Raw genomic sequence first — 12,144 nt, 5'->3', positions numbered from 1 at the left:
TTTGATTTTCTGCAGCCAAGTTTGTGGCTGGAACGTGTGATGTCTGCACTACAGAAAGAGAAAATAAACCACTGCTAAATCAAACTCTCCCTCAGTTCATTTCTTGCACAGCCAGAAGTTTCCTTGTTACAAAGCTGAATTAAGTGCGCTGGAGCCGGAGTGAAAGACATTGGATTTGGGATTGGTTTGTTGGTTTGTTTTTTTTTTTTTTTTTTTACATTCAAGCCAAATTACAGGCTTGAAAGTTTTACAAAAGCTGTAAAAATTGTTTGCTGTTTGTTAAACCCACTTATTCCGTGCCAGGGTGAGGAAGTAAAAAAGGGGAAGGTTTTGGCTGGATTGTCACTGTCAGCGGTGTCATTTCTCGTGATAATACAATTCCTGGTGCAATGAGCAGGAAGAAGGACACAGGACAGGTGTTCTCCCATCCTCTGCAGCCGTGCTGAGGTATTCCAGGAAGGAGAATCAGCTGTGTGGGTGGATCCAACCTCAGCTGCTGCGGCAGAAACAAAGCAGAGCACGTTGGCTGTTCCAGGATCGGTCAGGAAGGAGAAGCTGCACAACATTCCCTACTGGCAGTGGGAATGTGTCCTGGGAAGAGAGCTGGGACGCAGCACAGGGCAGAGTGCCAGGGAAGGGCTGTTTGCTGAGAGCAGAGCCAGGGCCAGGCTGGCTCTCAGCACAGGGCCTGCATTGTGCAACCAAAATCGATTTATTATATATTTACTGGGGGGTCTTTTGCTCCCTCCCTGCTGCTCTCCCGTGCCTGTTGTGTCTCAAGTGTTTTGTTGCTCTCAGGTTCTGGCTCTTGCCGAGTGGTTCTTGTGTCCAGTTCAAGGGTTAGGAAAGGGGATGGAATAATACAGGTCTGTTGTGCTGGAGGAAACTTCCACGTGTGATTTACTGCTTCTCTTTGGGGGGCACACATCTTGACTTGGGAATTTACTGGCCAGAGGAGATGCCTGGAAATGCAGGGGGGAGAATCCCAGAATCCCAAAATGGTTTGTGCTGGAAGGGACCTTAAAGCCCATCCAGTGCCACTCCCTGCCATGGGCAGGGACACCTTCCACCAGCCTGGGGTGCTCCAGCGTGGCCTTGGACACTTCCAGGGATCCGGGGGCAGCCACAGCTTCTCTGGGAATTCTATCCCAGCCCCTCCCCACCCTCCCAGCCAGCAATTCCTTCCCAATATCCCATCTAGCTCTGCCTTCTGGCAGTCTGAAGCCATTCCCCCTTGTCCTGTCACTCCATCCCTTGTCCAAAGTCCCTCTCCAGCCTTCCTGTAGCCCCTTTAGGTGCTGGATGACAAGAACTCTTGAGAATTCCTTCATGTCTTGGATAATTGGAATTGCTCCCGTGTCCTGTGGTGTCACCCACCACGCAGACAGGGTAAGAAACACCTGACAAGTGACACATCATTGCAGCTGACTTTCCCAGCGAGAACCAAACTTCAGACAGAGCTCCTTTAGGCACTGAAGTGCAGCCTGGCTGTCTCCAGCAGCGATTCCACCTGTAAATCCATGACTTGATGCCATCCCAAGGGCCAGGATTTAGCAGGGGCAGCGCTGGTGTGTGGAAGGATCCACACACAACCGGTGCAAAGAACACGAATGTATGAGGGAAAGAACTTCCAAAGAGAGAGAGCAACCCCTCAGGAACTAACCGAAAAATATCCTAAAATCTATCTAGGAAGAGGAAAGGCAGGCGGGCTCAAGAAAATAAAACAGTATATTAATGTAACACTTGTTGGAGGTCGTTGCTGAAACAGTTTCCATCAAAAGCTGAAGCCTTTCTCTTACCTTTAGGGACGGAACAGGTGGGTTTTCCTTGGTTTTGTTGGTTTTTTTTCCCAGCTTCTTTGAACTACCAGGATTAAGTTCTGCCCGCTTGTTAAACAGAGAGGAGAGGGAACAGAATGGGGAAGGGAAGGGAGAAACTGAGGTTGAATAATGTGTTTCCACGGTATATGAATCCTTGTAGGGCACAGAAACTGAGGTTAAACAACATCTTTCCGCGGTCTGTGAGTCCTGGTGGGGCAGGGTCACGTTATTTTCCTTCCCACTTGCAATTTGCTCGTCCCTTTGGTTGCTGTCGGAGTTCTTCAAATCCCGCCCACGAACCTTCTCCCAAGGCTTTTGCCGCGAACAGAGGACTCCTCGTAGGGACCCCGAGCCCGCTGTAAACGCTTCAACCGACCCCGCGGGAAAAACCGCGTGTACAGCATTCCCCAAAATCCATCTCTTCCCTCAACCCGGCCGGACCGGGAGCAAAGGCGGGACGCGGGAAGCGCTGACACTCGCGTTACCTGCGGGGCGGGGACAGCCGAGCTCTCGCCCTTGTTTCCAGGCCATCCTAGGCCGGCGCAGCGGGAGCAGGGAGCGGTGCCGATTATCCCGATGGTCCCCACGTTTTCCTATGCTTCCCGGGGCTGTCCCGGTTGGAGCGGCCGCGGGAGGGAAAAACGCGGAGCCGCCATTCCCACCCGCGCCGCCAGGGGGCGCCCGGCTCCCCGCCCGCCCGCCGGGCTGTACCATGTCACCGCGGAGGGGGAGAGCGGGGTGACAGGGGACCCGCTGCGGGCCGTGCCGCTCAGCGACACGACAGCGAGTGACACCGGGAGAGGGGCGACGACGACAGCGGGCGACAGCGAGAGCGACCGCGGCGTAACGGGGAGAGCTGGAGCCGTACTACACCGGGCCATGCTTTGGCGCGCCCCCCGCGCGGCGCCGGGTGGTGTCGCCCCGCTGCGGCCCTGGCGGCGCGGGCGGGGGCGGCTTTTCCAGAGGGGCCGTTTCCATAGGGATTGACTGCGGGAGCCGCGCCCGCCCCGCGCCGGGATCGCGCCGGACACGTCACCGACACTGCCCCGGCACCGAGCGGGGCCCTCCGCAGGTACCGGCGGGGGACGGGAGGGGACCCGGCTAGGGGGGGATCCCGCCCTCAGTCCCGGGGGGGGGGATTCCCTGGCGCGGCCCCGGCAGGTGGGGATGGGGATGGCGATGGGAATGGGAATGGGGGCGCTGGAGGGACAGTGCTGGTCCCTCGGGAGCGCCGCATTCACCTCCGCGAATCCCCGAATCCAGAGTGGTTGGGGTCGGGAGGCACCTCTGGAAGTCGCCCAGTCCGACCCCCCCCCCCCCCCCCCACCCCAGCCCGGGGGAGGGTGACACGGGAACGGGTCGGGAATGTCTCCAGAGTGGGAGAATCCACGGGAACGGGTCGGGAATGTCTCCAGAGTGGGAGAATCCCCCTCCCTCCCGGGCTCCCCAGGGCAGTGGGCACGGCCCCAAGGCTGCCGGAGCTCCAGGAGCGTTCGGGAGTGGGGGGAGTGCTGGGGTGTCCCGGGCGCCTTTGGATGATCCCGGTGGGTCCCTCCCAGCTCAGGCTATTCCTCCGTTTTCCACGGACAACCTGGTCCAGGGCCCGGCCCCCCGCCATGGAAAGAAGTTCTTCCTCATATCGAGGTGGAACTTGTCGTGTTTTTACCATCAGTGCTGATGGGAGCTGATGGGAAACTGATAACATCGGGATTGACTAAGGGAAGTTTGTGACCCGGGATTTGGGAGATGTGCCTGAAGGTCACTGGCAAGTGGCTTTTGGCTTTTTTTAACTGTTTTGTTTTTTTGTTTTTTGTTTTTTTTTTTTTTTAATCTTCCTGCCTTTGTGTCCAAGCACAAACATGATCTGTTGGCCGTGTTTAGTTAGATTGCTGGGTTTTGTCAAACCTTGCTGATATTTGGCAGCTGAGGTTGCCTGGGCATCAATCCACGCTACATCATTCCATCCATCCCTGCTTTTCTGGGTGGGAATACACCATTTACCTGTCCTTTCACTGCAAAATCCAAATAAAATGTCTCAGTAACTGAATAGTACATTTTTCTTCCCCCCTAAATGATGTTTTATTAGTTGTTTTTTTTTTTTCCTTGGGTAGTACATTGTCTTTTACCCGCAGAAAATAATTATATTTTACTTAAATGGCTTTAAACTGGGAGAGAACGGGTTTAGATTAAATATTAGGAAGAAATCCTTCCCTGTGAGGGTGGGGAGGCCCTGGCACAGGTTGCCCAGAGAAATTCCATCCCTGGAAGTGTCCAAGGCCTGGCTGGACAGGGCTTGGAGCATCCTGGGATATGGGAAGGTGGATAAGGGAGACAAGGGGGTTGGAACTGGCTGATCTTTAAAATCCCTTCCCCCAAAACCATCCCACGATTCTGTGATAAACACACCAGTTTTTAATGCTATAAAAATCCTCTGGGACACGACTTTTATAGGACATTTAGAACCTCATGAAGTGCTGCTGATAATTCCACGGATTCCCGTTCCCTGAGCGGTTTTTACGGCATTTACCGACCTGACGTGTCCTGTCAGCGGAACAGCTGCCCCATTCCAAGAGATCCAGCCAAATCTCTTCTTTAAGGAAGTGCCAGCAGCCCTGCCTTGGCAGAGAGAGCTGCTGGGAATAACTTCCCAGCTCGTGCTTTGTTCTGAGGAGCATGGACACGATCCAGTGATCAAGGTGCTTGGATGAGATGAGGGAAATAGGGTTCAATCCCTTGCCCTGGCAGTGGTTAGATCAGATTGCTCCTGATTTTTGCTGACAGCATCTTGCAGGTTTTCCACTTTGTTGGGTTTTATGGGAGAATTGACTTTCTTTTTTTTTTTCTTTTTTTTTAAATCCTTGTTATAGCCAGCAGAGCTGTATCCCAGATAAAATGGGATAAATGGGATAAATACAGGGCAGTGGGTTTTTGGCTCTCTCTGCTGTGAGAACATCCTGGCGAAACCAAAATTAAACCCTCCCTGTGGCCAAACAAACAAACAGACCCAACCAACCAAATCTGGCCCTGATGACACTGGGTGATAATTGGTTTTTCCACAGTTTGGATGGCACAGGGTGGCTGAATCCCGAATCAGGGCAGTGCAAAGGTGCACTTAAAATCCTTTCTCTTTTGGGGATTCAGCCAGCATTTTACTGAGAGTTTTCCTGCCACAAATCCCTTATTGATTTAGTGATTGTTGTGTACTGCAGTTAATGGAGACCTGCTCTGTAAGAGTACAGGTTTATTTTTGTGTCCCAACCACGGGGAAACCGAATGCAGATGTCCCTTCAAAAACATCAGATATTTTGGTTTAGAGCTGGGCTTTCTTCTCCCCGTCAGTGACGTAGCAGGGGATTGACCTAAACCTGCTGTTCCTAAACCTAAGCACATTTAGAATATTCTGGAAGAATATCTGCACGTTTTCCCCCAGGAGAAGTGGTGTCAGAGGTGACAAAGGAGCAAAGGAATTATTATTCTGCAGTACAGAAAACCCAACCATGCTTGTTGTCCACTGTTCTACCTTGGATTTTTAATCTAAATGCCTTGCAAAAGGTGAGAAGATGAAATCCCACGTTTTTTCCTCCATGAAAACACGGGGATCCTTTTTTTTTTTTTTTTTTTTTTTTTTTTTTTGGTTGAAACAAGGGAGATTTTTTTGGCACGAGCCCTCGGTCTGGTGCTCGAGCTGAGCTGCAGAGCCCTGAGAGCTCCTTCTGCCCCGGGCTGAGAGGCCCTTCAGGATTCCCTCTGGAAAGCTGCATTTGGATAGGGAATGTTTGCCATTCCACGCTCCAGGTGACCTTTTTGCAAAGCAGGGGAAAAAAAAACCACCACATTTCCTCCTCCCCAGCAAATTGTTTGTCATCCCTGCCTTTGTTTTTTTTTGAAGGGAAAAAATCACGGTTCAGGAGGAGGAAAATGTGACAGCAAAGCTTCCAAAAGAGGCAGGGGGGAGTTAAAAATAAAGAATTCCTTCACTTGGTGTTGCAGCTTGATCTGCTGACCCGTTTCTTGTGCTCTGCCAGTGCTCCTGCATCTTTATTGTCATCTTATAGTACTTTTAAGTTTGCCAGGGCAGAAAATGGGGGTTATTTTCGTAACTCTTTGCTAAAAACGTCCTTGTTTTTAGTTCAGCAGGAAGGTTCCACCTTGCTATGAGAACCAAAGATGGATCCAGAAGAGCAGGATCTGCTGGGGGATTACAGATACAGGAATTATTCTTCGGCCATTGAGAAAGCCTTGAGGAACTTTGAATCATCCAGTGAATGGGCAGACCTTATATCTTCCCTTGGCAAACTCAACAAGGTACAGGAGTAATTTTTCATGGTTTTTTTTATTGTATTTGTATTGTTATTAACTTTCCTGTAGCTTCCAGCGCTCGGCAAAATTGAAAATCCGCTCCAGAAAAATATGAGTTTATAAAGGAAGGGCATTGGAAGCAGTTAACTCAGTATATTTTATATAAGGGTGAGAAATTCTGGTGAAACCAACAGAGGTTTCCTTCAAATGGTGGTGTGGTTTTTTTTTTTTTTTTCCTTTGTACAGATAATTTAATTTTTTGCATCAGAGAAACCTCAGCATGCTGGTTACTCACTCCAGAGCAGCTAAAAAAGCTTTCATATGAAACAGGTCGCAAGTTTTAAAGCGTTTTCCTGACTCAGAGCTCGTATTTGATGATCTCATTTCCCTGACCAGTGGATTTGAGGGAATAATTGATTAGATGGTGCCTTTTGGATGGCCGTGGAGTGAGAGACACAGTCAGAAAGAAAGGAGAAGACTTTCATGGAGAGCACTTGGGAAGTGTGTCCTTTCCTCCTCCTGCCCAAAAAACAAAGTATGGTGGTTTTTGTGTCCCTTTTGGGCCCTTTTAAAATAAAATTCCCCTTCAGATTCAACTTGCCATCAACCCAACCCCCCCAGATCCCTTTCCCCAGGGCTGCTCTCCAGCAGGAATTTAATATTATGGGCAATTCCTGCATCAAATCATTTATAAAAATATTAAAGCACACTGGCCCTAAACCCCTGAGCCCTGGGGAGCCCCACTGGTGACCAGCTCGGTGTCACCCCACTGACTGCAACCCTCTGAGCCACTTGTTCAGGTAGTGTGGGGTGGATTTGTCTACCTGTGAGCTGGACAGGTTATGCAGGACACCGTGAGAGCATCAAAAACTGTGCTAAAATCCCAAACTGGGACAACATTTTGCCAAAATTGAGGGTTTTTTTAAAGTGTTTTTTGCCTCTTCAGAGAGGTGAGGAGCTGAGGCAGGAGTTACACATCTCTACTATTTCATCATCATTCCTGTTGAGTCAAGAGCCTTCAAAATGCTTTTCTCAAAAGGGGAAAATATGAAATAATTAGAGTGAGAGGTGGGGCTTTGACCTCTGATCTTGGCCTGGGTGAGCACGCCGAACTGCTTGACACCTCTCTTCCTCAGGTGCAAGAGTTGCCAAATCTCTGTGGCAGCACAGCAGGAACCCAGGGAAAAAGCTTTGAACTGATGCATCAGCCCATCTGCTGGGGCATTTTATGGAGCTGATCTTTTTAGCAGCTTGAGAACTGGTAGAGCAAATCATCCCCAGTGTTCGTCTGTCTGTGTGTTGTCTGAAAATGGGGGTGATGTGGCAGGGGGAAGGAGCTGCCAAAAGGAAGATTGAAATAAGATGGCAGTAAATATTCCCTTAACTCCTGGGGATTCCTTGGTCTCTGACATCCTAACCCCATAAATAAATAAACACTGGGGAGTTTTGCCAGTGCTGGGGGAGGTGTTTTTAACATCAAAGCCTCATTTTTTAATTTTTTTTCCTGCAGTGGAGGTGAGCGAGCAGGGAGTGAGGATGGGCAGGAGAGAGGAGATCAGCAGTAAAAATGGTAAAAATGTTATGATTGTGTGGCATGAAGGATCCTGAGTGTCAGGTTAGATGTTCTTGCCCCTTGTGGGTGCAATATTTTGTGAGGCACACACCCCCCTCTGTTATTTCTACAGAAACTCAGTGGAATTATCCATCAGGTAATCCAAGGTCTGCTGCTTAAAGATGAGGTAAAAAAGAGCAGGGGGAGCTGCTGGGCTGGAATCTGTGGAGCTTTTGCTGCTCCTGAAAAGATCCAACTCTGCTCCTTCTCCCTGTTACTGCCTGACAGAGACCCTAAAGATCTCTGATTCTGCTCAGGATAAACTAAAATTCGTTTTTTCACAGCTTCCCTGTTGCTTCTGCAGCTCTAAATGATGTTTCTTGGCAGGGGGTGGGGCTTCCAAAACCGGGGAAGCAACAGAGGAGCCAAGTGAGTTTAATCTGAATATTCAACTAAATGGGGCAGTTTGTAGATCTGGAAAGATTGTATTTTGTCATTTGAGAGAGATGAACCTTTATCCAACTTGACAGGACTTCAGTGCTGACAGCTTCACCTTGAGTTCCTTCTAGACAGGGAGAGGAATAAGGGGGGTTATTTTTATTTATTTTTTATTTTTTGTTTGGTTTGTGACTCATCTCTGTTGCTGTTTAAAGTAGGTCAGATGAACGTTGTCCTAAAATTCTGGGTGTTCCTCACAGGTTTTATAGGAAACCTGAGGTGAGTTAACTGCAGTTTGGCCCATATTTGTTGGTTTTTTTTTTTTGGCTGACCTGGGCTTTTAAGGTGAGGTGAAATGAAATGTTTATAAATAAAAATAAATAAAAATATAAATGGGCAATATAAATTTTGCAGGTGCAAACAGGTGGATCAGAACCAGGCAGAAAATAGGGATGTCAGAGTTTTAAGGAGGGTTTCAGCTTCATTTTCAGTGGGAAATAACTTGCATACCTTGATAAATTGCTGGGGTGAAGGGATGGTGCCTTTTCAAACCTAGAAATGGGTTCAGCATAGGTGGGTTTGTGATTAAACAGGTGCTTTTCACGTTGTTTTCTTATCCAAAATCCTTCTCAGAGTATAAACAGAGTATGTACATTATATAAAATACATACAAAAGTCTCAGGGAGGGGGAATTAAGGCAATTATCCAATTAAAATATTGGATTCCACAGCCTGCTTTTGTAAGAAAAGAAGTTGTTTTTTTTTTTTTTTTTTTAAAAAAAGTCTCTGAAATTTGTGGTGGGGTTGCCCAGAGAAGCTGTGGCTGCCCCATCCCTGGAAGCATTTAATGTCCCTCCCAACCCAAACCATTCCAGGATTCCGTGATATTTATTAAATAATTAGCACCTAAATAAACAGCATTTGCTGTAGAAGAGCCCTTTCAAACTGCTTTTTATCCTTGGGCATAACACCAGGCACAGATTGTAACAACAATACCAACTTTTGATCTTCACTCTGCAGTTTCCTCAGCCTTCTGCTGAGGACAATATTTATATTTTATTTATATTTATATGTATAAATATATATATTTTAAATATATATTTATATAGAGTCTCCTTGTTGGGGGAAATCTTAAAAACGGATGCACTGGGGGTGTAGTTACTGAAATAAAAAAATATTTACTGGATTTGCAGGGGGGTTTTATCCATTTTTAGTGGATCTAACTGATTTCTAGTGGTGCTATGAAGCTGTGGAAATGCAAATATTCCTCTGTGTGTGTGTGTGTGTGTGTGTGTGTGTGTCTGGTTTTGGTTTTTAAATCCCAATTTCAAAGAAACTCTGAGCATCCTTTTTGTGTCAGTGTTGGATCCTGCACCTGGGAGCCCTGCTTTGGGCTTCTGAGAGGTTGGAAAGTGGTTTAAAATCCCTTTATCTGCTGGAAGATCAGAGACAACTGTCAGACAAGTGTTAACTCCTGTGTCCTGTTGTGTATTTCTGCCACCCCAAGGCATAAAAAAAAAAAAGCAAAAAGAAGATTGTCTGGTTTCGAGGTGGAAGGTTCAGCTCAGAAGCTGAAGCTCTCAACATTTTTGGGAGATTGGGAAGGAATTCTTCCCTGGGAGGGTGGGGAGGGGCTGGGATAGAATTCCCAGAGAAGCTGTGGCTGCCCCTGGATCCCTGGAAGTGTCCCAGGCCACGTTGGAGCACCCTGGGCTGGTGGAAAATGTCCCTGCCCATGGCAGGGGGTGGCACTGGATGGGCTTTAAGGTCCCTTCCCACCCAAACCATTCCATGATTCCCAATGTTTTCCTCCCCTACCACTGATGTTTGGTGAAGGGGAGTTCTTATTTGATGAAGGGGATTGACTTCATATCCTTGGGAAATGTGGGAGCCAAACAGGACATCTCCTGAGATGCCATTATTTCTGTGATGGATCCCGTTGTCCCTGTAATAAACAGGGAATCTTCTCATTTTCTGCCTAATTGATATTTAAATTTTCACTGCTGCAATATTAATATTTATTCAGTCTGAAGCCCGAGAGGAAAAACATTTACCGCTGGCATCCTTTTTTATGTCATTAACTCCTTTTTCTGTGTACAGAGGGTGTGGGCAAGCACATGCCAAGTATATAAATAGAATGTTTCAAAGTCCAGCTCCCCAGCAATCTTCAAAGGCATTACAAGTATTAAAGATATTTAGTGTTGAAATAATGTTACTCATGTAAGAAATGAGCAAACCTCTCAAATATCCAAGGTGTAAGCGAGGTGACTCCACATTTATCACCTGGTTTCGTTACAGGTGGGAAGCACTGCTGGATTCTTGGATTCTGGGTTTTATTGCCCATTAACATCTGTGCCTGGGGAAAGAAGGGAGTGAATTTGCTCCCAGTGACACCTGCACTGTGTGGGAACCGGGATGGGGGGGGACATTTTTATTTACTGTCGTTACAAACTCTCAGCCTTTGTGCTGTGGAGTCAATTTTATCCCTGGAAGCTCTTTTCGAACAGCTGGTTCCACTGGAAGGTGATGGTTTTATCTCCTCCTCTTCCTGCTGCTGAGTGTTCAGCATTCAAGTGACTTTGAGATCATCACTGAATGTTTTGGTTTTTTTTTTTCTCAGGGTTAGTTCCCTTCCCTGCTGGTTTTCCAAAACCTTTTCTCAAGCAGGATAAAAAGAACCTCGAGCTGAAAGCAATTAGCTGGGATAAAACCACGATTTAACATCGGGGAGAGCCAAGAATTGACCTGAAAAACATCCCAAAACTTCCATCTTATGAGAGAAAACTCTGGAGTGGATTTAGGTTTTCTCCATGCCAATAGGAAACCTTTGACCTGCAACCACCCTGCGTGTTAAATTTGACATTCCAACCATTTATTCCCACCTTTATTCCCACAGGCTCTGCAGAGTAACCTCAAATATTCTCTCCTGCCCAGGAGGCTGATCATCAGTAAAAGATTATCCCAGTGTCTGCACCCAGCCCTTCCCAGTGGGGTGCATTTAAAGGCACTGGAAACCTACGAAATCATCTTTAAAATCATTGGGACAAAATGGCTTGCCAAGGATTTATTCCTCTACAGGTAATTTTATTTTATTTTATTTTTTTCTTCCTCAGCCATAAGTGTTTCACAGTCTATTTTAATTGACTAATTTTTGTCCTTTTTTGGGTTTGTTTTGTTTTGTTTTTTAAAGCTCTGGGTTGTTTCCTCTGCTGGCAAATGCAGCCATGTCAGTGAGGCCTGTTCTCCTCGGCCTGTATGAGAAATATTTCCTCCCTCTCCAAAAATCCCTCCTGCCTGGTCTCCAAGCCTTTCTCATTGGGCTCCTGCCTGGGCTGGAAGAAGGATCAGAAATTTATGACAGGTAATAAATTGATTTTTAAGCGTCCGTTTAAAAGCAATGGGCGGTATTTTGAGACATATCCTAGATTTCTGTAGAGAAAAGTGGACAGAACAGCTTCTAAAAGTGGAAAAATGGGGGGTCCCAAAAAGATGTTGAAGTAGAAAAACCCTTTCTCCTTCTATTTTCATCTCAGGAGGTAGAAGAGGAAAAGGAAAAGGAGGGTTAAAAATAAATATGCTGAGAGAAAGGAATAAAAATTGTTTCTCAAAGCTCCTCTGAACTCCTAAATAATTAACCCCAAACCACTGCTCTGTCAATAAATCCTATTTAAATATCCCAACACAGGAGAGCAGCTGAATTCCATCCAGTTTTTCTCTATAATTTGACTAAATTCGAAGCAGTGGGAGCTGCAGGTGAACTTCCAAGATCCTGCTTTGGGTTTTATACCTTTTTTAATCTGTTCCTGGGGGCATCATTTTCCCCTTTGCCTTGAACGAAACAGGAGCAGAGGCAGGAACTGTGAAATCAGAGCACATTTCACTGTGAAAAATTGGGGTTCAAATCCATCAAATTGGGGTTCTAATCCATCAAATGTCATTTTGTGACATGCAGAAACAACAAGAGGCAGCTTTTCTTTAGTTTGCTCGTGGAAATTCTTCTGCAAGACTGAGATGTCTCAGGTGGCTTTTTGAATTC

The 12,144-nt window shown here is 46.9% G+C and overlaps 1 protein-coding gene across 3 annotated transcripts in view; it reads left to right on the top strand.

Annotated features, from left to right (window-relative positions):
• Positions 1-2,799: 2,799 nt before the first annotated feature.
• DOP1B (DOP1 leucine zipper like protein B) overlaps positions 2,800-12,144 on the top strand; it is a 57,897-nt gene continuing 48,552 nt past the window's right edge. Inside the window, exons 1-4 of one of the 3 annotated variants that reach the window (XM_027908601.1) lie at positions 2,800-2,892; positions 5,950-6,125; positions 11,005-11,186; positions 11,299-11,469. In XM_027908601.1, the coding sequence (XP_027764402.1) occupies positions 5,988-6,125; positions 11,005-11,186; positions 11,299-11,469 (491 nt within the window). In that variant the 5' untranslated portion in view covers positions 2,800-2,892; positions 5,950-5,987. Of the gene's footprint in view, positions 2,893-2,966; positions 2,982-5,949; positions 6,126-11,004; positions 11,187-11,298; positions 11,470-12,144 lie in introns of those variants that run through there. The other 2 variants (XM_027908599.1, XM_027908600.1) reach the window with 2 other exon arrangements.

Source organism: Empidonax traillii, unplaced genomic scaffold, assembly GCF_003031625.1.
Source record: "Empidonax traillii isolate 1590-97213 ecotype Southwest subspecies unplaced genomic scaffold, ASM303162v1 scaffold1767:size76612, whole genome shotgun sequence".
Classification (NCBI taxonomy): Eukaryota; Metazoa; Chordata; class Aves; order Passeriformes; family Tyrannidae; genus Empidonax; species Empidonax traillii.
Note: the sequence above shows the minus strand (reverse complement) of the source record. Positions and strands in the feature narration are given on the sequence as shown.